The sequence below is a fragment of the Perca fluviatilis genome, chromosome 18, assembly GCF_010015445.1.
Source record: "Perca fluviatilis chromosome 18, GENO_Pfluv_1.0, whole genome shotgun sequence".
Taxonomy (NCBI): Eukaryota; Metazoa; Chordata; class Actinopteri; order Perciformes; family Percidae; genus Perca; species Perca fluviatilis.
In genome coordinates, this window is record NC_053129.1 from 8,089,569 (window position 1) to 8,116,977 (window position 27,409).

Below are 27,409 nucleotides of genomic sequence, written 5' to 3' on the forward strand. Positions count from 1 at the left end.
AGTGGAATTTCTTCCCTTATTAATGGGGTTGGGACCATCAGTTGTGTTGTGCAGAAGTCAGGTTGATACACAGCCGACAGCCCTATTGGACAACTGTTAGAATTCATATTATGACAAGAACCAATCAGCTAAGTAAAGAGAAACGAGTGGCCATCATTACTTTAACAAATGAAGGTCAGTCAATCTGGAAAATTGCGAAAACTTTGAATGTGTCCCCAAGTGCAGTCGCAAAAACCATCAAGCGCTACAACGAAACTGGCTCACATGAGGACTGCCCCAGGAAAGGAAGACCAAGAGTCACCTCTGCTGCGGAGGATAAGTTCATCCGAGTCACCAGCCTCAGAAATCGCAAGTTAACAGCAGCTCAGATTAGAGACCAGATGAATGCCACACAGAGTTCTAGCAGCAGACACATCTCTAGAACAACTGTTAAGAGTAGACTGCGCGAATCAGGCCTACATGGTCAAATAGCTGCTAGGAAACCACTGCTAAGGAGAGGCAACAAGCACAAGAGATTTGTTTGGGCCAAGAAACACAAGGAATGGACTTTAGACCAGTGGAAATCTGTGCTTTGGTCTGATGAGTCCAAATTTGAGATCTTTGGTTCCAACCGCTGTGTCTTTGTGCGACGCAGAAAAGGTGAACGGATGGATTCTACGTGCCTGGTTCCCACCGTGAAGCATGGAGGAGGAGGTGTGATGGTGTGGGGGTACACTGTTGGGGATTTATTCAAAACTGAAGGCATACTGAACCAGCATGGCTACCACAGCATCATGCAGCGACATGCCATCCCATCCGGTTTGCGTTTAGTTGGACCATCATTTATTTTTCAACAGGACAATGACCCCAAACACACCTCCAGGCTGTATAAGGGCTATTTGACCAAGAAGGAGAGTGATGTAGTGCTGCGCCAGACGACCTGGCCTCCACAGTCACCGGACCTGAACCCAATCGAGATTGGTTTGGGGTGAGCTGGACCACAGAGTGAAGGCAAAAGGGCCAACAAGTGCTAAGCATCTCTGGGAACTCCTTTAAGACTGTTGGAAAACCATTTCAGGTGACTACCTCTTGAAGCTCATCAAGAGAATGCCAAGAGTGTAAAAAGCAGTAATCAGAGTAAAGGGTGGCTACTTTGAAGAAACTTGAATATAAGACATGTTTTCAGTTATTTCACACTTTTTTGTTAAGTACATAATTCCACGTGTTCACATAGTTTTGATGCCTTCAGTGAGAATCTACAATGTAAATAGTCATGAAAATAAAGGAAATGCATTGAATGAGAAGGTGTGTCCAAACTTTTGGCCTGTACTGTATATACATGCATACACATATATACACACACATGTATACATACACACGCACCAATTAAAAATAAATCTGTAATAATAAATAAAGAAAACCCACTCACAGGCTCAACTCATTGCAGTAATTAGTGCACAGAGATCAAACATCTTGTGCTATTGACATAAGACAGTAAGGGATTCCAGGACTTCTCAAATGAGACAGCCTTGCCAATTAAAGTCAGTCTTATTTTTTCTAATTTAAGAAAATAAAGCACCTCCCTAATCCAGTTTGTAAAGGTAGATGGGACTGGGGATTTCCATTTCAGCAGTATCAACCTCCTCGCCAGCAGAGTTGTGAATGATATTAAGTCCTTGTTAGCTGGGGAAAGAGTAAGTGGGAAAGGCCATACACCAAACAGAGCAGTTAAGGCATTAGGAGTCACATCCCTTCTAATTACCTTGGATAAAGTACTAAAGATCTCAGACCAAAATCTAGTCAGAGAAGAACAGCTCCAAAACATGTGTAAATAATTTGCTGTGGCTTGTTGGCATCTGTAGACACTGTATCAAATGTTAGGAAGAGCAGGGAATTCTGGGAATGAGTTACGGATAAAACTTTGAACCTGAAGGTATCTAAAAAAAAAGTCCTTTAGGAAGTAACAATGTATTTTTCAATTGCTGAAAAGAAGCAAAAATAGAACCAACATACAGGTCTCTAAAAGTTTTTATGGACAGCCTAGTCCATATAGAGAAAGTGCTGTCCAATAACGATGGGGGAAAAAAAGGATTAGCTGCAAGTGGAGCACTAAAAGTAAGCGTTTGCAGGCCAAAATGACATCTAAATTGAGTCCATATTTTAATACTGGAGGCCACCATCACATTGTTAGTATAACCAGAAATAGAAAACGACAGGGGTGAGTACAGTAAGGCCTTCAATGATACCGGATGAACAGAATTTGCTTCCAGGATGGAAGGCACCGCAATATGTCCATAATTAACCCAATAGTTCAGATTTCTAATGTTTGTTGCCCAGTAATAGTAAAGGAAGTTTGGCAATACCATTCCGCCCAGAGCCTTGGGCCTCTGTAAAACTTGTCGACGCAACCTAGGAGTTTTCTTGTTCCAAATAAAATCAAGAATAAGACTATCTACTTTATGAAAGAATGAAAGAGGAAGGAAGATCGGAATGCATTGGAATAAATATCAAGATCTAAATCTTGTTTAATTTTTGTGAGCAGAGAGAGAACATTTTCCCTATAGAGATTAACCAACGTTTTGGCAACATACACTCCGAGATGAAGAAAGCCAGAGTTCACAACCTTAAATGGCATGTTTTGGAGACAAAGTGGATTTTCATTCACCTCTCCATTAACAGTAAACATTTCACTTTTGCCCAGATTAAGTTTATATCCAGAGAATCTACTAAATGCTTCAAGAACTAAGAGGGCTGCAGGAATAGAATTTGACAGATTAGACAAAAACAGCAAAAGATCATCCGTATACAGCGGCACCTTCAGCTTTACACCATTTATGGTTATACCACAAATATCAAGGTGACACCGCAGAGCAATCGACTCCATCACAATGGCAAATAAGAGCAGGCTTAAAGGGCAACCCTGCCTTGTAGAGCAATGTGACTGAAAATATTCAAAATTTGTGCCATTTGTCCTCACCAAGGCCTGAGGAGAAGCATATAACAATCTGACCCATGAAATAAATTTTTCCCCAAAACCAAATTTCCCCAAAATGAAAAAAGGATAATCCCACTGTACCCTGTCAAATGCCTTCTCTGCGTCCAGTGCTATCAGAGGCTCTGGGAGAGCGATTGGAGGAGGATTATAAACCACATTAAACACCCTTCTAAGATTAAAAAAGGAGTGTCTGTTGTGAATAAACCCTGTTTACCTTTCTTTAAAAGCAGAGAAATGCAAGCCTGGTTTAGGGTGTGGGGAAGTGTGCCTGACCTGTAAGATTCAGGAAACATCTCTAATAAGTGCGAGGCCAGCTGTTTCCAGAATGTTTTATAAAACTCGGTTGGGAAGCCATCCGGGCCCGGACTTTTACCACTTTGTAATGATTTATTATTATGACAATCAGAGGAATACAGCAATTTGTAGAATTCCATAAAAGTTTTATTAATTTCCAAAGGGTCAGATGTTACACCCGAGCCAGTTTCAATTTGAGGAATTAACTGAGATGCTGATATCTGGCGTAGCCGATGGGCCAAAAGTTTACTAGTCTTATCTCCCTGTTCATAACATTTTGATCTTGAATGTAGTAAAAGTTCAGTAGTGTACTGTGACATAATAAGATCATATTCAGCTTGTAAAGTCATCCACCACCCACACTGGATAGTGTACTCTTAACCTTGGTCATTGAAAGACAAAGAATTCAGTATGTAACAAACAAAAGGAAAGAGAAGAAAAAAAAAAAAAAAAGAGTGCGATACACATCCACTCAGTACATTGGAAAAGTAGCATAGGTGCCAACCCATTATCAAGAAAAATAAACACAAAAAGGTGCCATGGATTCTTAAAAAATAAAAATAAATAAATAAAACTGGTTCAAAAGCACTAAATTCTCCAGAGTCAGAACGTCCTCATCGGCAGAGACTGACCGAAAGAAAAAGAAAAATAGCACCAGTATGCTCTGAGTGGAGCAATAAAACTTACAGTCAGTACACAGCAAATACCGTATTTAGTCTATAGACAAATCAACAGCAGCATAACACTGGTGATACCTGCTAGAAATGCATCCTACAGCCGCAGAAATACAAACCAAACCAACAAGCTCATATGGATTCCAGAGTTAGTCACTCTCTGGGGCCGGATTCTTCTTAAGTCTCTTGTTTACAAAGTCCAGGGCCAGGTCCGGGTCTTCAAATCTGTAGGTCTGGCCGCTAGACATGGTGATGTGTAAAGTAGCCGGGTACCGGAGGCCGAATTTAACGTTAGCACAGGCATGGAGCTCCCTCTTCACCTGGACTGCCATCTGAAAATTTTAGTGGCTGCCCTCCTGAGAGCTCCTACAACCATCAGTGTACATAATAAAAAGGAGGGGAGAAAACACAGCCTTGTGGTGAGCCTGTGGACATAAGTAGAGGGTCTGAGAAATTATTGTTCACAAAGACCCTCTGCTCTCGACATTTTGAATCCACAAAACAAGCTGGTGAGGCAAATTGAAATCACAATGCAGCTTCTGTATTAAAAGATGTGGTTGTTTTGCCTTCAGGTTTAGTAAATTAACACTCTACCGGCCCTTTAAATTTCCTTTAGTTTGATATGCACTTTGACCCAGAAGAGGAAGTCAGCCATTTCAGTTTGTAGCATGCAGCTGTATTTTTGCTGAATGGACTCACATCTTATCTGCTGCAATCCTTCCTTTGTTTATGCCTTCGAAAGCATCGTCTGTAAGTATTAGTTTAAGACAGACCATAGAACAATATCTTGACATTATTTTTGTGATGAATGTTTTACTAAGCTTTATTTTTGTAAATTAGTAAATCGTAAGCTAAACCATATGTACGTTAGCAAGTTATCAGCTTAACTGCATGCCATGTATACTGTATACTTAAATCACTATACCACTGATGCATAGTAGCTATGTGGAGTTTACACTACAGTGTATACTTTGATTGTGCATCTTGCTTATTGTATATTTTTGTTTATGTTCTACAGTTTCACTCCTATTCATACTGTATATGACGGTGACGCCAAATAAATCACCAGGAGCTTGGACGCTATATCCTGACTTCTCCTGAGTTTGGCTTACTGCTGAATTGTGTACATGCACACACACAAGGAGAGCAGCATAGTGAAAAGACGGATACGCAGCTGGCTAAACAATGCTACAGCAGTAGATCGCAGTGAGTAAACAAAACATAGCTATCATGGATGACAAGTACTTCCAAGACCATAAGGAAACTCGGGGCTCACAAGATGGAGCATTAGTTCATAGTTCCCAGCGTTCTTGTTCATCACGATCATCATGATCATCAGTGGGTGTTGCAGCTGCATGAGCAAGAGCAAAGGCAGAGGCTGCACGAGCACGTGTTGAATTTGCAGAGAGGGAGATTGCTATTAAAGTTGACAAAGCTAGACTAGAGGCTAATTTGGAAGCTCTGCCAACGTGAAAGGCTGCAGCTGCTATTGCCCAGGCAGAAATATTGGAGGCAGCAGCAGAACATGAGGGTGAGGATTTTCACAGCGGAAAAAGCTACCTAGCGTCAGGACAAGGCACACACGAACGCGTGTCTGATTATGTTAAGGACCAAGCTACACGTCTGAGCCAGCAATCTAAGTCAGCCTTAAACTTCCATAATGAGCAACAAGCAATGCACCCTGTTGGGCTTACCTCTCAATGTTCTCTGAATGCTTTGGAGGAAGATGATAACCAGCATGTTGAAGGTGATGTCTGCCCCTTACCACTTAACCCACAACAATGCTCAGAGAAACCCCAGACCTCACAAATACTTCACAACCCTCAGTCATCTGTCCAGCTGCAAGGAAGAAATCCCCCTCAGGTGAAAAAAGAGACATTACAGACCGACAATATTTTGCATCAAAAGCCCAGGTTTAATGCCCCTCAGTATTCATATAGTTTACCTGTACGGCAGCCAGAGTCTTCAGTTATGTTGGACATGGCAAAGTATCTAGCACGCAAAGAGCTTGTCAGCACCGGCCTATCACATTTTGATGACCACCCAGAAACCTATAGAGCTTGGAAGTCCTCTTTTCTCAACACAATAAGGGATTTGGACCTTACTGCTGGGGAACAGTTGGACTTGCTGTCAAAATGGAGTATGTCAGGTGTTTGAGGGCAGTTCATATAAGCAACCCACAAGCAGCTCTGAAAATGACTTGGGAAAGGCTTGATGAGTGTTACAGCTCTCCCGAGGTCATATAAAGTGCTCTTTTTAAGAAGCTTGACAACTTTCCTAAGATCACAAATAAGGACAACCACAAGTTAAGAGAACTAGTGGATCTTTTAATGGAGCTACTCTCAGCTAAGGAAGATGGCTATCTACCAGGCTTGGCATACTTGGACACCGCCCGCGGCATCAGCCCCATTGTGGAAAACTGCCATATGGCTTGCAGGAGAAATGGATTTCTCAGGGACCAAAGTATAAGGAGGAGTATCGTGTTTCTTACCCCCTGTTTTCTTTCTTCACTTATTTCATATGCCACCAGGCTAAAACAAGAAATGACCCGAGCTTTGCACTTCCAGGCAACAGCTCTCCTAGGAGTGAGAAACCTCCTTTTTAAAGCGTGTAAACTTCAGATCTCCAGTGTCGGTGCATAAAACTGTTTCCCCCACTGCAGCTCAGAACAAAACAGCACCTGAAGATGATGTAGCTAAGTACTGTCCCATCCATAACAAGCCTCATCCACTCAGGAAATGCCGTGGCTTCAGATTGAAAACAATTGAGGAACGGAAAGCCTACTTGAAAGAGCAAGGGATCTGCTTTAAGTGCTGCTCATCATCTTCGCATCTCGCTCGCAACTGCAAGGCTGCATTGAAGTGCGATGAATGTAACAGTGATCGTCACCTTACAGCTCTACATCCTGGACCACCTCCATGGGCACTCATTGCCTCAAACTCTCCATCAGAGGACGGCGGGGAGGAGGAAAAAGAGGATGTTTTGTCAACACCTGCTGTGAACTCTCTGTGCACTGAGGTTTGTGGCAGCGCCGTTACCGCAAAGTCATGCTCCAAGATTTGCCTCGTCAATGTCTATCCTAAAGGCCACAATGAGAAAGCTGTCAGGATGTATGCTATGCTCAATGACCAGAGCAACAGATCATTAGCCAGGTCAGAGTTTTTTGATCTGTTCGGCATTCACAGTCATACGCTTCCCTACACTTTGAAGACATGTGCCGGCATGAGAGAGAGTTCAGTCCGAAGAGCGTCTGGCTATCAGATTGAAGCGCTGAATGGTGGAGTTAGCCTTACACTTCCGACACGGATTGAGTGCAATGACATACCAGACAACCGTGAGGAAATCCCAACACCTAAGGCTGCTCTCCATCAACCCCACCTTAAGAGCCTTGCTGCTGAGATCCCAGCTCTAGATAACGAAGCCCACATTCTTCTTCTGCTTGTGAGAGACATTCTTAGAGCTCACAAGGTGAGGAAGCAGATCAACGGTCCTGGCAACACACCCTTTGCCCAGAAGCTAGGGTGGGTCTTGGTGGGCGATGTATGCTTAGGGAATGTCCATAAGCCCACTGTTAGCACTTTTAAGATGAACATCCTAGAAGACGGAAGACCTACCTTGTTCAGACCGTGCATAAGTCATGTCCACCTTAAAGAAAAAGTCAATTCCAGCTCATTGTATGGTCTTTCTCATGACCGCTGGAATAGTAACATGGATGAAGACCCCCTTGGGCTCATTGTCTTCAAGAGAACAGTGGATGATGATAAGCGTGCACTCTCCATAGAGGATGAACACTAAAGATCATGGATGAACAGGTTTTCCAGGATGAGTCTTCCAGCTGGGTGGCACCTCTCCCCTTCAGGTATCCGAGACCACCTCTGCCAAACAATCGAGAACAAGCGGTAACCCGTCTCTCTTCTCTACGGCGCACACTAGAGCGAAAGCCAAAAATGAAGGAACAGTTTGTTGCTTTCATGCAGAAGGTGTTTGACAACAACCACGCAGAGCCAGCTCCTCCACTGATGAAGGGAAAGGAGTGTTGGTATTTACCAACTTTTGGAGTTTATCACCCCAGAAAACCAGACCAGATCAGAGTGGTTTTCGACTCCAGTGCACAATACAATGGCATCTCTCTGAACAGCGTCCTGCTCACGGGACCAGACCTGAATAACAGCCTCATGGGTGTCCTGGTTTGCTTCAGGAAGGAGCGTGTGGCCGTGACTGCAGACATTCAACAGATGTTTTATTGTTTTGTTGTGAGAGACGATCATCGGGACTACTTACGCTTTCTCTGGTATCGTGATAATGACCCAAGCAAAGATGTGGTCGAGTATAGGATGAGGGTCCATGTGTTTGGCAACAGACCGTCGCCAGCTGTGGCCACCTACGGCCTCAGAAGAGCTGCTATGAAGGGAGAACAGCAACATGGATCAGACACCAGACAGTTTGTAGAACATGAGTTCTATGTGGATGATGGACTCATTTCTGTGCCAACTGAGGAGCAGGCAACTACTCTGCTAAAGAGAACACAATCCTCTCTCTCTGAGTCAAACTTGAGACTTCATAAGATAACATCAAACAACGTAGATGTCCTGTGGAATTCCTGAGATTTCCAGTGGAAGACCATGCAAAGGACATCAAGGACTTTGACCTGGGTGGAGAAACCATTCCCACACAGCGCAGCCTTGGTTTGATCTGGGAAGTTGCTGTTGACACATTCCCTTTCCAGGCATCTGTCAGTGACAAGCCATTCACACGTCGTGGAGTTCTGTCCACAATAAACAGCCTTTTTGATCCTCTTGGGTTTATCGCTCCTGTCACTATTCAAGGGAAATTTCTACTCCGAACTGTCTATGGAAGTAAGTGACTGGGAGTCACTTAGCCACTAGCACAAGGGTCCAGGTACCGTTCGTTCATTTGTTTTTGCTTTCACATATGAAATCGAAAAAACGAGAAAACAACTCCTTTTTCCGTTTTTCCGTTTTTTTAGAAAAACAAAAAAACGAAATTATGACTTGATTTTTGGTTTTCCCGTTCTTGCACAGAAATCAGAAAAAAAACTTGATATTCCGATTTTCGCCTGTGGGTGGTGCTAAATCTGATTGGTAGGATATGCATTCATTGTTTTTCAAATTAAGAGTTTACCCACACTGTATTTGTTAGCCTGTAAAATTAATAGTCTATATGTAAAATTAATTGTCTATATGCATGCTTTTTGTCAACCAATTATTTGGCTTAACTGACTTAAAACATCTATTGAAATAGCCTAAATGTAAACATGTTCACCCATTGACAGACAAAAGGCACAATCTATTCTCATCGTTTAATCCTGTTGTGTTCAAAGTCATGTTAACTAATTTTTTGTTCCCAGTCAAAAATAGATAGATAGATAGATAGATAGATAGATAGTTAGATAGATATTTTATCGATTCCCCAAGGGGAAATTCAAGGTTCCAGTAGCTTAAAGACATCACACACAACATACACATACATGACAAACAGGATCATAAAAAAAGCAACTCCACATGAATAGCATGGACAATGAAATAAAAATACTAAATAAATTAAAAAAATAATAATACTAAATAAATAAAAAAATCCACATGACTGTACTAAGGGATGTATAAGCATGAGACGCTTGGAGTGATAGGGCAGGGACTGACCCTGTGATTCAGTATGAGAGTGTGTGTCATGGTGGTAGTGCAAATAGGTCCAATAGTGCAAGGATAAAGTCTGTTTATGGCCCACATGCCTCATTGATCTGAGCTTATACATCTTAAATTCGATCGAGTACTAAAAAACATAATTGCTGGATTATTTTGACGATAATAAATAATGAAATTCCTGAATGCAGATACTTTATCATGTACCAAAAACACATGGCACTCCTTTCCATAGATCATTTTATTATTTTTAATATGTTTTAAATATTTCCCTACTTTTTTCACGCCTACTACGCTAACCTTTTCTCAGAGTCTCTCTCTTTTTCCAAAGTGACAGATAAAATCTCTTACTTTTGACCCAAACAGGTGTTACTTTATGTGAATGTATACATACATTTTTAAATGGTTTCTTAACAAATTTCCTTGGTAACTTTGGCCCAAAGTAATCTGTGATAAACAGTATATTATGTTTCATCTGATTATTTATTATCGTCAAAATAATCCAGCAATTATGTTTTTTAGTACTCGATCAAATTTAAGATGTATAAGCTCAGATCAATGAGGCATGTGGGCCATAAATAACAAATAGACAATGTATTATTCATACGAATTTAAGTTAATAAAAACATCTAAAACAAAGAATAAATGTATTATTTAAATTTGTATGATGAGTATTAATGGAATGGTCATTTTGTCTGTCATGACAGACTGAGAAAGTAATTTGTCCACAGGGCCATACAACTCTACAATGCTTCACTAAAGAGAAGAGGAGAGAGAGACTTCTCTGCATAGTCTGTCTGCCTCTCCTCCCTCTCCACCACTTCCACTACCTCCTATAACAACAGTTATGTACTGACTGTCCACTGTTTACTGTTTACACTGTTTACTGGCTATATTAGCCCATATATGCACAATCCCTCCCTCCCTCCTCCCGCCAGCTTGGACTGAGGTCTAACATAACTTAATACATGAACAATGGCTGTAACCCTATTACTTCAAACCTTTAATATTGACTTTTGATCTCTTATATTGTCCATATTTAATGCTGGTCTCTAGACTTTATCCTTGCACTATTGGACCTATTTGCACTACCACCATGACACACACTCTCATACTGAATCACAGGGTCAGTCCCTGCCCTATCACTGCAAGCGTCTCATGCTTATACATCCCTTAGTACAGTCATGTGGATTTTTTAATTTATTTAGTATTATTTTTTTAATTTATTTAGTATTTTTATTTCATTGTCCATGCTATTCATGTGGAGTTGCTTTTTTTATGATCCTGTTTGTCATGTATGTGTATGTTGTGTGTGATGTCTTTAAGCTACTGGAACCTTGAATTTCCCCTTGGGGATCGATAAAGTATCTATCTATCTATCTATCTATTTATTTTTGACTGGGAACAAAAAATTGGTTAACATGACTTTGAACACAACAGGATTAAACGATGAGATGGATCTTCCCCTCTCCTACAAAAATAGATTGTGCCTTTTGTCTGTCAATGCGTGAACATGTTTACATTTAGGCTATTTCAATAGATTTTTTCAGTCAGTTAAGCCAAATAATTGGGTGACAAAAAGCATGCATATAGACAATTAATTTTACATATAGACTATTAATTTTACAGGCTAACAAATACAGTGTGGGTAAACTCTTAATTTGAAAAACAATGAGTGCATATCCTGCCAATCAGATTTAGCACCACCCACAGGCGAAAATTGGAATATCAAGTGGTTTTTCTGATTTCCGTGCAAGAACGGGAAAACCAAAAATCAAGTCATAATTTCGTTTTTCCGTTTTTCTAAAAAAACGGAAAAAGGAGTTGTTTTCTCGTTTTTTCGATTTCATATGTGAAAGCAAAAACAAATGAATGAACGGTACCTGGATCCACAAGGAACCAGCTACTCACACCAGAGAGATTTAACAGATTCTCTTCCTGGAACTCGTTGCAAAGAGCGGTTGCAACACTCATTCATGTAAGTCATTCGTTCCAGTCCTCGACCAGAGTTCCTTCTCAGTGCAATGGTTGGCATCAATGTACAAAACCCCACACAGTCAGTGATCTGTCAAAGGCAATGAGGACAATAATCCTCTCTGTGCAGAAGGCAACCTTCTCTGAGAAACTGGACACTCTCTCCAAGGGAGGAAGTATGTACAAGAAAAGCCCACTGGCCAAGCTAAACCCACTCATAGATGAGGACGGACCGCAAAGAGTTGGTGGCAGACTAAAGCTGGCAGATCTGAGCAGCCGAGAGAAGAACCCTATCATTTTGTCTGGTAAGCATCATGTCTCCACATTGCTCATACGTCACTATCGTGAGCGAGTGGAACACCAAGGCCGTACTTTCACTGAGGGAGCCATTCGAGCAGCTGGGATATGGCTCATAGGTGGCAAGAGATGCATAAGCAGCATTCTTCATGGATGTGTCATTTGTCGAAAGCTACGTGGGAAAATGGAGAGGCAGAAGATGTCAGACCTACCAGAAGAGCGGCTAAGCACTTCACCACCTTTCACTTACACAGGTCTGGATGTCTTCGGTCCTTGGACTGTGGTTGCAAAGCGCACGAGAGGAGGCTTATCCAACAGCAAACGTTGGGCAGTGCTCTTCACCTGCCTCAGCACTCGCGCTGTTCACATAGAAGTCATCGAGTCCATGGATGCTTCATCCTTTATTAACTCACTCCGAAGGTTCTTTGCTATCCGTGGCCCCTCCAAACAGATACACTCTGACTGTGGAACCAATTTCGTTGGGGCCTGCAATGAACTACAGTTCCACAAGGTAACGAAAGAGTCTAAGGTACAGAGGTATGTCAACTGTCAAGGTTGCACATGGGATTTCAATCCACCACATTCTCATATGGGGGGTGTATGGGAGCGCATGATTGGAGTGGCACGGAGAATCTTGGATTCTATGCTGATGTGCACAGACTATTCCAGCTTGTCTCATGAGGTCCTGTGCACTCTGATGGCGGAAGTGACGGCCATTATCAACTCCAGGGCTCTAGTTCCAGTCTCTACAGATGCAGACTGTCCTCTGATACTTACCCCGACAATGCTCCTTACTCAGAAGCAGAGCATGCCACCTCCACCTGGGAAATTCACAGAGAAGGATCTCTATAAACAGCAGTGGCGTCAGGTGCAGAGCTTAGCCAACCAGTTTTGGAGTCGCTGGAAGCGAGAATATCTGCATACTCTGCAAGTTCGTCACAAATGGCAAGATTCATGTCCTAACATCGAAGAGGGTGACGTTGTGCTGTTGAGAGACAGCAAAGCAGCTCGAAATGACTGGCCAATGGCACTCGTAACAAGCACCTTTCCCGGCGTTGATGGTAGAGTTCGCAAAGTAGAGCTCAAGGTGTCCAAGGAAGGCTCAAGCAAGAAGTTCTTCAGACCTGTATCTGAGATCATTCTTCTTCTGAAAAAAATAGGGCTGAGGCCTGACTAGTTGTTTAGTGTGGCATATTTACAGATGCCAGGCGGGGAGTGTTTTGCCTTCAGGTTTAGTAAATTAACGCTCTACCGGCCCTTTAAATTTCCTTTAGTTTGATATGTACTTTGACCCAGAAGAGGAAGTCAGCCATTTTAGTTTGTAGCATGCAGCTGTATTTTTGCTGAATGGACTCACATCTTATCTGCTGCAATCCTTCCTTTGTTTATGCCTTCGAAAGCATCGTCTGTAAGTATTAGTTTAAGACAGACCATAGAACAATATCTTGACACTATTTTTGTGATGAATGTTTTACTAAGCTTTATTTTTGTAAATTAGTAAATCGTAAGCTAAACCATATGTACGTTAGCAAGTTATCAGCTTAACTACATGCCATGTATACTGTATACTTAAATCACTATACCACTGATGCATAGTAGCTATGTGGAGTTTACACTACAGTGTATATTATATATACTTTGATACTTTGATTGTGCATCTTGCTTATTGTATATTTTTGTTTATGTTCTACAGTTTCACTCCTATTCATACTGTATATGACGGTGACGCCAAATAAATCACCAGGAGCTTGGACGCTATATCCTGACTCCTGTATTCATTTGAATGGAGTTTGGCTTACTGCTGAATTGTGTACATGCACACACACAAGGAGAGCAGCATAGTGGTTGAATTGCATTAAATGCAGAGGAAGTCTGCAAACAGAAGCCTGACATGAGCTTGTGGCTTTTCTAAATGTTTATAGATGCTGTTCGGAATAAAAAGCTTTGCATCCTCTACTTCAGCAGCATACTCGCGCCTTTCACCTGTGGAAAACCTGTAGATTGAATAAACTATGGCTGATCAAGTTATTGGAACGTCAGTTGAGCAGCTACAGGCGGAGAGGACATAGTTGATAGTTATGCCTTTGTTGGAGTGAAGCACAATATAATTTGGTAGATAAATACTGCACGTCAGTGAACAATGCAGGTAGGCTCCAGGTGTATTTAATCAAGTGGCTAATTTAACTAAAACCTCCAGAGGGAATCTACATGTTCAAGCTTGCTATGAGGTATCAGACACCCAAGAAACATGACACCTGTTATAATTATTAAAATAGTAGTCTTCAAAACTTTGTATGACTGGTGTCACTCGGTTGATTATGACACTTTTAGAGCAAAGTTGGCATTGTTTGAGATGTTTATGTTATGTCAACCTGACATAAACCAAGACAACAATGTCTGTTATGACCTCGTGGTGATAACGGTCTAAAACTCTGCCATTTCGGCCAGCTGTTTGTAACATAAAAACAAAACGATTATGGATAATTTTATTTCTATAGTTCATAGCTGACTTGACCAGCTGGCTTCTCTATTGGCTGTTGAAACAGGTGAAGTCTCTTACATTCTAAAACCAGCCTCGGCGACTTGAACAGCTGACCACCAGGCACCACCATTTGCTGGTTTGAGTCGAGCTAAAACAGGCCAGTTCAGACTGCTGCAACTCACAAATCCACAGTCAATTTGTGTTTGAGCTGACCTATACAGCCCACACAAAAATCACTCACAACCCTTTCTATTCTTCTAACCCTGAAGGCTTTTTGTTCCCAGTGCATTATTCCCTGTGTCTCCAAGAAGGTACTAATCAGGGTTGCTAGGAGGTGTAGGACATGTCAAGCCTACAGGCTTTGTACTGCAGCCATTTTATTACCATGATTCATGTGTATAATCTTACAGTTTTTCTCGTAGTTACAGAATTTTTTTTATTTCACATAGTCAACACATTTTGCAATAAAAAAAGTATATCACAACTTGTACAGTGAATGTCTTGTACACTGCAAGTAGTGCAATGACTACAATATTGGATATCTGTATATCAAGCACTTGTAGAACAATATACCTTGGATCTCATCATCTCCTATGGGCTTTCAGTTTCACTTGGAGAAATAACAGAAACTGGTATCTCAGATCACTTCCCCATCAGGTTCGAGATCAGTGTTCCACCACCCACTATTAAGCCTGTGTCCTCAGCTTTTAGGCGCCGCTGCATCACTTCCTCTTCAGCTGGAGAGTTTGCTTCTGCGTTTGTGGGCTCACAGTTTTATGTAAAGAATGGTCTGGTATCTCCCTCTTCCCCAGATAACATTCTCTCTGTGTTCCATTCCACATGCACTGAAATCCTAGACTCTGTTGCCCCTCATCGCATTAAATCTATTAAACCTAAGACAGACCCTTGGCTAAATGACACCACAAGGGCCCTTAGGCAACACTGCAGACAAGCTGAACGAAGATGGAAGAAGGACAATTTACATGTATCACTGGGTTTATTAAGGGACAGTCTAGCCACATACCAAAAGGCTGTGAAGGTGGCGAAGATGCAGCATCTCTCCTCTGTCATAGCTGGCAGTTGCCATGAACCCAGAGTGTTATTTAATGTGATAAACTCTGTTGTGATTCCACGCACCTCTGCTCTGACAGATGTTTCAATCATGACGTGAGAAATTTCTTTATTTTATTGACAAAATAGCATCTGTCAGGAAAAACGCCAGTGCTAATTTTAAGTTGTTTGTACCTGCTTCTCCTGCACACTCAGCTATGTTTGAGGAATTTAAGCCAGTTTCTCTGACGTTACTTAGTGAGGTGGTACAACACATGAAACCTACCAACTGTCCCTTAGACATTGTTCCCGCCAGAATGGTGAAGGAGGTTTTTAACAGCACCATTGGGTCGAGTCTTCTTACTTTTTTTAATTCTTGTCTTAGTTTAGGTTCTGTCCCAGCTGCCTTTAAACATGCTGTGGTCAGGCCCCTACTTAAGAAGCCTAATCTTGACCCCACAGTGTTGTCCAATTTTAGACCAGTCTCTCATCTGCCTTTTCTGTCAAAGGTCTTGGAAAAAGTTGTTTTTATACAGTTACAAGCCTTTTTACAGCAGAACTCTGTGTTTGAAAAATTTCAATCTGGTTTTAGAACACATCACAGTACTGAGTCTGCACTGTTGAGAGTACATAATGATATTGCCTTGTCAGTAGATGCCGGGAATCCTACTGTTTTAGTGCTTTTAGACCTCACAGCAGCTTTTGACACAGTGGACCATGCAGTCCTCCTCTCTCGCCTCGAACATTGTGTAGGCATCAGAGGCTTGGCATTTAAATGGTTTAGCTCCTATTTGGAAAATATTAGCTCATCAACTGCCTCTCTCTTGTGGGGTACCCCAGGGTTCCATTCTTGGCCCCATTCTGTTTTCTTTATACATGTTGCCTTTAGGGGCTATTATAGGAAAGCATAACCTGTCATTTCATTGTTACGCAGATGATTAGCAAATCTATTTGCCTATGAAAGCTAATAACAGTGCTGGACTAAATTCCCTGTTTAGTTGTATCACCGATATTAAGTTGTGGCTTTCAGAAAACTTTCTTAATTTGAATGAAGATAAAACGGAGTGTATTATTTTCAGTACTTCAGGCACGCAAGATGGTCCAGCTTTGAATCTGGGAGCTCTGGTATCCTACACTAGGTCATCTGTCAAAAACCTGGGGGTTACTTTTGATTGCAGCATGAAATTTGACAAGCAGATCAGTAATGTTGTTAAAATGAGCTTTTTCCAGCTTCGTCTCCTGGCTAAAGTTAAGCCTTTCCTGAACAGGCATGATCTAGAAAAGGCGATCCATGCTCTTATCAGTTCAAGATTGGATTACTGTAATGCTCTTTATGTTGGTCTGAATCAGACCTCCATCTCACGTCTTCAACTTGTGCAAAATGCTGCTGCGAGCTTTTTAACAAATACATCTAGACGTGCACATATTACTCCAGTTCTTTACACTCTACATTGGCTCCCTGTGCGTTTTAGAATAGATTTTAAGATTTTATTGTTTGTTTTTAAGGCCCTTAATGGCCTGGCCCCGGAGTACTTATCCGAGATTTTAACCCTGCGTGAGCACAGCCGGTCTTTGCGGTCTTCTAACCAACTGGTTTTACAAGTGCCAAGGTCAAGGTATAAACGATGGGGTGATCAGGCTTTTGCAGATGCTGCCCCGAGACTCTGGAACAAGTTACCCCCTGATATTCGCACTATCACAGATGTAGCTCTTTTTAGGTCCAAACTCAAAACGTATCTGTTACGTCTGGCCTTTAATACGTAGCAGTGGTGTGACAATTTCATTCTTTTTTTTCTGTGTAACCTTTTCTGATTTTACTGTTTTTTATGTTCATTCTTTCTATTGTATGACATGTGTTTCTGATAAGCACTTTGGATACCTGCTGGTTTTTGTAAAGTGCTATATAAATAAATTTTGATTTGATTTGATACAGTAAGCCAAAGAACAAAGAAAACAAAATGAAAAACACATGACAGTACACTAAAAATGAAAAAAAAAATTGTGAAACCGAAAAAACAAAGTTGGTCTCAACATTCAATGCTCCTGTGCCCCCTGTGCACTCTGAACTGGCTTGTATTATATATTATTATATATTTGGTGTGATCACCTCCTTAGAAACGTGTGTACAATTATGAGTCGTTGTGTGTAAATGATGACAACTGTGTTGTAGTTGGGTTTAACTTTTGCTGCCCGTGTTAACCATTTTGCAACACAAGTACATCATAGTGTGAAATGCGTTTTTTTAGCGAGTGAGAATGTGTTTAGAGTTTTGCAAGACCAACACAAAGAAAGCGAAAGTTAATGGACATCCGGCCAAAAAGAAGGACATTCGGCGAAATTTCCGACGGCACTCTAGCAATCTGGGAAGTGGAACGTTGTGGATATACACTAGTGGAGGGATAAAAACCTGTCTATAGGACAGTATCTCCTAATCAGATTTACAGTGAGCTGTAAAGTCTAGATTGTGTCTCTGCCGGGCTGCCCCTGGGGCATAGACGTTGGAAGTATTGACAACTTTCCTTTACTGCACCCAATGCTTTGTTTCTTTTAATAAAGAATTGGTGCTTTTTACAACATAAGAATATATGTTTTTATTACAAAGCTTTGTTAAATGCTCAATTCTGATTGGTCAATCACGGCATTCTACGGTCTGTTATGTCTGTTTCGCAAATCCTTGTTGGCAATAGTGCTAACACTGCCTAGCTGCAGCCGGTCTGCAGTGGTGGAAGACTAATACCACACTGTAAAAATACTCTGTTACAAGTAAAAGTCTGGCATTGAAAATGTTACTTAAGTAAAAGTATATAAGTACCCGGAAAATGTACTTAAAGAATTAAAGTAAAATTACTTGATGCAGAAAAATTCTCACATTTTAGAAACCGGAAACGATCCACAACAGTTCTGTGTTTTATCGGCTAATCATTTCAGCTTGACTTGTAGGCCATTATATTGTTGGGTAGTTTAATTTATAATAAAACATGTTTTATAAACTTTATTTATTACATTTTTTATAAAAATCTTAATTTGTAAAGTAACTAGTAACTAAAGCTCTCAGATGAATGTAGTGGAGTAAAAAGTACATTTCTCTCTGAAATGTAGTAGGAGTAGAACTAGAAAGTGGCATGAAAAGAAAAGACTCAAGTAAAGTACAAGTACCTCACATTTGTACTTAACCCTCCTGTTGTCCTCGGGTCACATTTGACCCATTTTCAAAAAGTTTCTATATCAGAAGTTTGGGTTATCTTTCAACCAAATTGTCAAAAACAATAACGTGGATGGTTCCAGACAATGCTCTTTACAAGTAAAATAAACAATCAGTTCACTACTTTTTATTGAATGTGAGTGTTTTATTCAATTTTACAGCATTTGAAAATAATAAAAGAACATTAAAAAATGTGACAAAAATATCAGAAAAAGCTTCAAAAATGTGACCCAGAAAAACTAAAAGTTGCATGGTCGACGAGAAGACGACACAAGTTTTAAGTACAGTACTTGAGTAAATGTACTTAATTACATTCCACCACTGCCACTCTGCACTGCGCACTACCCCGGTCGGGCTTCTGTGGGTGATCGTTTTTTATATAGAGCTTAACATTGTGGTTCCGGAAGTAATCCCATCCTTTTCTCTATAAGGTTTTTGATTATCAGCAATAATGTCTGCACCATCCAAGGTAGACTATGCACGAGCTCCGAGGTTGTAAAACAAAAGTTTCTGCTCCTGTAACCTTGTTTTAAGAAAAACATGTTTTATATGCTATCATATGGATTTACTTGTGGTGGTGGGTGGCGCAGGATGTCGCGGCGCAGCATGTGATGGCTGGGTTCAGCAATAAACTAGTCAAACAAAGGTTTATGAGCTATCTATTGAAAACAATGACTACACCATTAACAGATAATTTAGAAATTAATGACTATTTACATAAACAAACTAGACTAGAATATTATACAGATGAAGTGAAGCTTATGATGTGCTTTGTCAATTAAATCTGGTTGGTTTGTCATACATTTTATGGTTCAGCAGATAAAATACCCGATTACCAGGAGCCCAAATGTTGACCAAACATCATATGACATCCGGCCGAAAAGAGTGAATTCCCAGAGGCAACAGAGCAATCCCGGAAGTGGAACGTCGTGGATATCGACTCATAGATACTGGTTCAACTTCAGTATGTCACAAAAACGTATATAAGATTTATTTTCAATACCTTCCTCTGAGCCAGCTAAGCGCGTGAGAGGGACAGAAATAACAGCAGCTGTCAATTACACACCTGCACCTCCCAGATCATCTGTGCCAGTACGCCAACAGGAGCAGCAGCTAACCCCACCGGTTATTAGGCCTACTCTTCCTTCCCTGCCTCCTGAGAATACTCTACAGAAGAGGTCGTCACCGTTTTTAAGCCAAGGACCCCTAACTGAGATAGAAACAGAGCAGTTTCCCCCATATAGTCTATTGTATAAAATTAAGTTGCATATTAAACATTTTGCCTACAATAACGTCAGGGCAAAGCCTAAAGCCTTCATACATACCTTTTTAGTGCATAGAATACTAAGCTATTAAAATAATTGTTGGTGGTTATAATGTTAAACATGCAGAGTGAATCCTTATTAACTGTATCTGTGGATGGCTTAGTGACTGCCTTACCTATAGGCCAGTAAGCCTATCATCAATGTGTTTTTTCACAAAAAGGCTGATTTATATTTGCTAATAATTTGTTGGAATGATGTTAAAACATAAACTCCCTTTATTAATTCGGCTTGATGATGGTCTAGTACCAAAATGTTGCCTATTTCTTTTGCAAGTTAGACAGTTTGTAACTTTTGACTTAACTTCCAACTTATCCTCCAACGCACTTGTCTCACATTAAATATGTGCAAAGAATTATTTATATTTGGCCCTCCTTCAGTAACTCTGAGGACCCCCTAGGGGACCTGGATCCCCCTGTTGAAGATATCTGTTCTAAAAGCAGGTGCAGCGTCCGTCAGACCACCAGAAAATTATACATTGCCTGTCCGACAATTCACCGGGGCAGTATTGTGTGCAGTGTTGGCAGGTAAAACATCAAGAGCAAGTTGCTGTCAGAAACTGTTCTTAAAAGAGAAAGGCTTTCCAATTGGAGAAAAGCAATAGAGAAGATTTGTAACCAGAAGTCCCGCACTTATTTGGATGCGACTCAAAGATTGGCTGCACTGAAAACAACCACATTTAATGTGCTGCTATCTGACGCTGCTGCAATTTAACAGATGACTGCCCGGAAGATGCTGGAGCTCCTTTTCAGCTGCATACGATTCCTGAGGTGCCAGGGACTCTGAGAGGAGCCGCTTATTGGGATTGGGCATTATGGCAACTAATGACAAAAGGGGTGTACACTGATCCTGACTTAAACAATTGGCAGAAAAAGGAGGCAACTGGATGTCTAACAACATCCAAAATTAAATCCTGGAGCTGTTTGCCCATGATGTTCACAGACATATCGGGGCCAAGGCATCTCAAAGCCGTTGTATTGGCTTAACTGCTGACGGAACTACCGATATCGCTGGAAAAGAACAGTTCTCATGCGAAACATACATTTGCCATTGACAACCTGAAAGTTCAGAATTTCTTTCTGGGCTTTTACAACGCCCCTGACACAACAGCTGAGATGCTATTTTTGTGCATAAAAGACGTAGCCCACAGAGAGGATGAAAGGCTACTGTTTTGATGGAGCTACCAATATGTCTGGGAGGTTAAAGGGGGCACACACTAGACTAAAGTAAATGTGTCCCGACTGTGTTTGTCCATTGCGCAAATCACTCTTTGATTCAGTGTTGCAAGCAGGTGCACTGGTTGCTGATACAGTAAAATTTGTGTGAGAGGTTACAGTACACACTGAAGCACCTGTTTGAAACACCTTCCCAAAAATCTTCAATTAGCAATCAGTCTGCAGGCATTAAAGGTGCAGCGTCTGTGTTGTTCTTTGCCAACATGGATGGAAGAGGTCAAAGGCAGATGAGAGTGAGAGTGAGAGTGAGAGTGAGAGGAAGAGGAAGAGGTAGTAGTAGAGGTAGAGTTGGAGGGGGTCCGAGGAAGAGGAGTCCAAGTGCGAGGTGGAAGTATAGTTGGAAGGGCTCAGGTTTCTGATGAAATTCGGGCAACTGTTATTGATCACGTTATCAATCATGGCCTTTCACTGAGAGAGGCTGGACAAAGAGTACAACCTATTCTGAACAGAAACACCATCGCATCCATTGTCAGAATTTTTCAACAGGAAAACAGGTAATGTTGCTGCACAGTACATACAGAAATATCTTCAGTGATATGCTTTATGTAATTGTTCCCTCATTCACATTACATGTATTCTTTATAGAATCCAAAGGCTACAAGTGAACATGGTTGTGGCAAACAATGCCATAAGTCTGCGTGAAATCAGGGCAGCAGTGATTGGGCATCAGGGCATGTTTAGGAACATCAACAACGTAAGAAGGAACCATATTGTAGGAGTCATACATTGGGTTTGATTAGTCTTATGATCTTTCCTCCTTTTTTTTGCGCTATTGTATATGTGCACGCGCTTAGTGACGTCGTTGATTACTGTGGGTGTCACCGGGGGCGTGGTGACTGTATTAGTGTGTGTGTTCACTTGTGCGGGTTGGACCAGGTGTTGGGATGATGGCTGCAGGGTGAGCACTTGGAGAAACTTTCTGTTGACCGTCACCGTCGGTATCTTCTATTACTGCACTGTCTGAGGTATCTTTGCACGGCTTATGAAATGCATCAATACAAGTGCTGTTTCTTGCTAAGCTTGTGAAATGGATCAATAAAGACATTCCTTCAAGTGTAATGGTTCAGCGTGACGCGTCTTCAGTGTAAAACCACATGTCTTAGCCTGCTGCGGCGTTTGGATTAGTTTTAAGTTTTATACGCCGCAATACATATGGCCATGAAGCAGCTCTATACAGTTCCATTTCAAAGGAACTCTGACATTGTGAAGGAGGCCTGATGCCAACATGTGGAGGTAAGGAAACATTACTACAGCATACTGTAATGCCCTGTCATATCATGCAGTTAGTCAAAAAGAGTCAATTTTCATTGTAATTGTGCCTTCTTTACTTAGAGAATAATGGAGCTTGAAGCTGAGGGGGCACATCATGACATCGTCTTCATTTATGTTGATGAAGCCAGCTTCAATCTCTATAAAGTGAAGCAAAGTGGAAGGAACCTCATTGGGTACAGGGCCACTATCACACTTCCAGGACAGAGGGGCGGCATCATCTCCAATGATGGTGTCCTATGCCATATCCCCACTATTGGGCCATACAACACCGAGCGGCTCATAACATTCCTGGATGCTCTTCATGACAGGCTGATCCCACCTGAGGAGAGAGGGATGTTGAGGCCTGGCATGCCACTCTTCGTCATTATCTGGGACAACGTGGCGTTCCACCACTCTCGCCTTGTCAATGAGTGGTTTGCAGTACACCCACGGATGATGATGCAGTTCCTTCCAGCATATAGCTCATTTTTGAATCCCATAGACAAGTTCTTCACTGCTTGGAGGTGGAAGGTTTATAATCAGCGTCCCTATGAGCAGATGCCCTTGATGAATGCAATGACTGCTGCTGCCCAACAAATGGGTGCAGAGAAATGTCAAGGTTGGATAAGGCATGCAAGAATATTTTTCCCTTGGTGCATTGCAAGAGAGGATATCAAATGTGATGTGCTATTGCGGCGCGGGGGGGCCCCCTGGACAAAAAAAAACAATATAATAGTTTTTTTATACTCTACAGTAATAGATGTTTACTGTAATATATTTTATTTTGGTTTACATGTATTTTGTGTAATATTTACAGTATTTCAGTTTTCAGCCACAGTTTGAAAATAAGAATCGGTGGAATCAATAAAATTTGCATCAACGCATTTCTGATTCTGGATCCAATTCTTTTCAAGAAGGCAAATTTGACAACAAATGTCACTGGCATGAAAGCTACGTACAGTAATAGGCTACAATGACAAGCAATGGTGCACTGATGTTTGTTGTCCACTGTGTAATGGTTGATTGGAAGAGCTCATACACTTATTTGCAAGTTGTGTTTGAAGGCAAAATTAGCTTTTGTTGCATATTTTAAATGTTTTGGCACGGTTAGAGCCTTTTGCAATCAAAATGTGTCATTTTGACCATGAGTGCCAATGTTTTGGCCTGTGTGTTAACTGTTTTGAAAAATGTGGAGTTTGAGTTGACTGCTGTGTCAAAGCAATCAAGAAAAACTGTAATCAGCTGTCTGAAAAACAGTTTTTTATTTTTTTTTCCATGTGTGCAACAGTTGTTTTTTTGAAGTCTCTTTCTAGTGATCAGCATCTCACGACAGCCGCTGGTGTGCGTTGCTTTTCCATATTACAGCATATCATCTTTTTTTTTTTGGACCCATTGCCTCAGAGTGAGACGTTGTTGAAAACAAATGTTCTGACACATTAACACTTGACATGAATTTCAGTGAAAAGCAGTGAAATAATAACATTTATGAAGAGATGAAGAAAAAACTATCTTTGCAATCAGACTAACCTATTAAACAGACGTAAAAGGCTGCAATGATATCCGCCTCTCTGGACAGTCTTGAGGCGAAAGGGTCACCACGCAGGAGATAATGGGGCAGGTATGCATGGTGGGGCCACGTCTCGTTCTCCATCGCTGCCATGAGTGTGAAATATCCTGTGAAGTGGAGGAAAAGGGTGAACAATGAAGCTGCTTCCTCAAACTGAAAAAAAGGTTCACACACACACACACACACACACACACACACACACACACACACAAAAGGAAATCAGTTAAAAAGGAAAGAGACAACTGCACAAACGTACGTATATCTACGTATATCTATGCATGCGGTTTCTGAAATTTTAAACAAATGCATGTAGGCGAAGCATAACTCAACACCTGCCAGTATCCAGACTTTTTGTCTAAGGTGTCCCAAGTGGGGCACCGACTCATGCAGGGTCGGTATGATGTATGCACGTGAAGGTACACACACACAAACACACACACACACACACACACACACACTTTTTAAGATTATGTTTTGACAGATCAAGTCAGGAAAGTAGGACAGAGAAGAGGATGACATGCAGCAAAGGACCGCTGGTCTGAACTGTAGCTGACGCTGAAAATACATTATAGACGTTGCCATGTCAACACCGGAAGTCAATATGCGCAATCTTTATGATTGCTAAGTAGTTTCAGTCTCAAGCAATTCTAATACATCCTGTTTATTGTAATGTTGGATACTTTATGAGTTAAATGGTATGGTGTCTTTGTTATAGTCATGATGATTATTGAGCTTTATTTTGGTAAAGTTACATGCTACATGACTGGAAGTTTTGACTGGAGCGCGAAGAGAGCTGGCGGCCGTGAATGGCGAACTTTTAAGCTCCTGTTTATTATTCTACTGCTGGTCTATCAGGCGAACACAGTAATATTTGTTTAAGTTACCTTATTAATTGTTATACTTTGATTAGCCTGTAAGGAAGTGACAGACACATGCCGTTATGAGTATGAGATGTTATACTTTTGTTATGAAGAAATGAGAGACTCAGAGTAATTGCTTCTTGTTGTTTTGAGCTTTGTATGTGAACTATTTTGTTGTAACAGTTTTCACGGTGTTCCATAATACGTATGCAATACAATACAAATGTGAATATGGACATAAGTAAGAAGCGTGGACTCTTTTACATGAACCAAACCAGGCGATCCAACAGGCGCCCCTTAATTTGCCATTTTTGTCTCCACGACCCATATCTTCTTTACTAACATTACAATATCTTATGGTTTCTTACATTTATGTGCTTAATATTTTAATTTAAAAGATAAATAGACCTACAAATCGCAACACACCAGTTGTGATCAGCACTGTACAAATTTAATATAAAGCTTTCATTTTCCATCCTTCTTTTAATTTCCTCAAAAAAAAAGTGTACCTCCAAAAGTATAAAGTACCAACGAGATAAAATAAATAACAATAAAAAAATCAAACAATTAAAAATGATTGAAATAAAAACAATATTATATACAGTATATATTAGGGGTGTTGAAATGAATCGTTGCATCGATGCATCGCCAAGCGGACCTGGGCCTTTCTGCATCGATACAGTGACAGACCATAATCGATTATTGCCTACTGATGGTACTTGTTGATTTTCCTGTCGCTGCTTTTTTTTATTTGTTTTCTTTTTTAAGAGCAGATTCAATAAAAACGGGAGTTATATCTGATAGCTTGAATTTGTTGATAAAAACCATGTGTAGCAATATATAGTCTATCTGCTGAAAAAAATCTTTTTTCCATCGACAGATATAGCTCCTGTACGTCCGCGAAAAATCACATTCAGCAGCTATTTTTTAAGATAGCGTCGTCACCGGCGCAGCTGATTCAAAACATTTCCAGTAAAAGGTAACTTCAGAGCGTTTTAACAAATAAGTCGTTTAATCAGATTAATCACTTTATATACTAGTTGGAGAGCTTTTGTGTGTTCCACTGTGGTTCCTGAATTACTTACATGAATACAAATGTTTCAAAGCAGTTTTTTTTTATTCAACTCCATACTGTTGACACAGAAAGTGACATTTACACTTATTTAAGTGATGCGCCAGGTGTGCTCAAATGGCTCTGGGTGTGCTGTCATGCTGATTTGAGCACGTTCTAAATGTCTAGCTGACCAATCAGATTGTCTGGTCGGATCTACTTGTTGTATAATTAATATCAACTTCTGACTATGTAAATAATGAATAAATAAAATTAATAGCTATGATATATAATAGCTTTTTTTTTTATTCATTGCACATTATCAGCCCCATTGCCACTGCTCTTTATTTGTTGCCTATACTGTACATCCAATAGTGTCTTGAAGGTGAACTGTTGATGATCACTGTGGAATGTATATTCATTGCAGAGCCCAACTAATTAGTCAAGAAATTGGCAATAAAAACCAGGATATAGTTGTCCACAATTACTGTACAGAATATAACCTAATCCAATCCTTTTCTAATACATATACATTGCCATCTAATGGTTACTATGGGCGATGTGCACTGTAACTAGGCTATGCCTACATTAATTTCTTTGTTTAATCAGAGCACAACTAGCTACAATTAAATTGTCTTGATTTGCTGCACTTAAAATGTTTTGTGATGAAGATGAATACATGTTCTTTATTTGCTGCACTTATAATAAAATGTTATGTGATGAAGATTAATACATGTTCTTGATTTGCTGCACTTATAATAAAATGTTATGTGATGAAGAGGAATACATGTTCTTGATTTGCTCCACATGTGTAATCTGGTGCTTTCTGGTGCACTGTAAAAAAGTACAGACCCATTTAGTTATGTCCACTTATTTCTTATTTTTAACTGAACACGCTTATACAAGTTTTGGATTTTGAACTCAACTTTATTAGTTTTTGAAAGTTAAACTTGCATTTATTCATTGGTTCCACTATTTAAATTTTTTATCAGATATGTATGTGTTGATTGAACTTGGGTATGTAAGTTATCAGTTGAAAAAAAAAGTGTGTGTGTTGCAACAAAAAATGGTTGCCTTTCGATTTTAAAATAACCTGTCTTCACAGCATAGTTAAAGCATGGACAGAATAAATTGATTATACACCGCAGATAAGTGATGTAGCCTATGCAAATTTCTACTAAAATATAACAAGTGTTGTGGCAAACAAAAAAGCACTAGTGGGAGGAGGGAGTACCTGTCAAAGGCTTGTGAATTGTGAATTTGGCATTTCCCTCTTCTCATATTGAAATGTACTTGAAAAGTACTTTTCAAAAGTCAAACAGCTCCGCCCACATTTAGCCCAACCCCAATCTACATACTGCAGTCAGGTGCAATTGGTTCATTGGCTGGTCAATTCCCATGATGCAAGGCGGTAAATAGAGTTGTGTTAAAATTTGCTGAAAAGTTTGCAATTTGTTCGGAATTGTTTGTTTGAATTCCGTTTATTAAACGTGTGCTTGAATGTAGTGTTTTGTTG

At 40.5% G+C, this 27,409-nt stretch overlaps 1 protein-coding gene across 2 annotated transcripts in view; it reads right to left on the minus strand.

Moving 5' to 3' along the window:
- opn5 (opsin 5) overlaps window positions 1-27,409 on the minus strand; it is a 77,207-nt gene that overhangs the window by 40,111 nt on the left and 9,687 nt on the right. For both annotated transcript variants that reach the window (XM_039780984.1, XM_039780983.1), the window contains exon 2: window positions 23,943-24,089. In XM_039780984.1, the coding sequence (XP_039636918.1) occupies window positions 23,943-24,089 (147 nt within the window). The remainder of the gene's footprint in view (window positions 1-23,942; window positions 24,090-27,409) is intronic.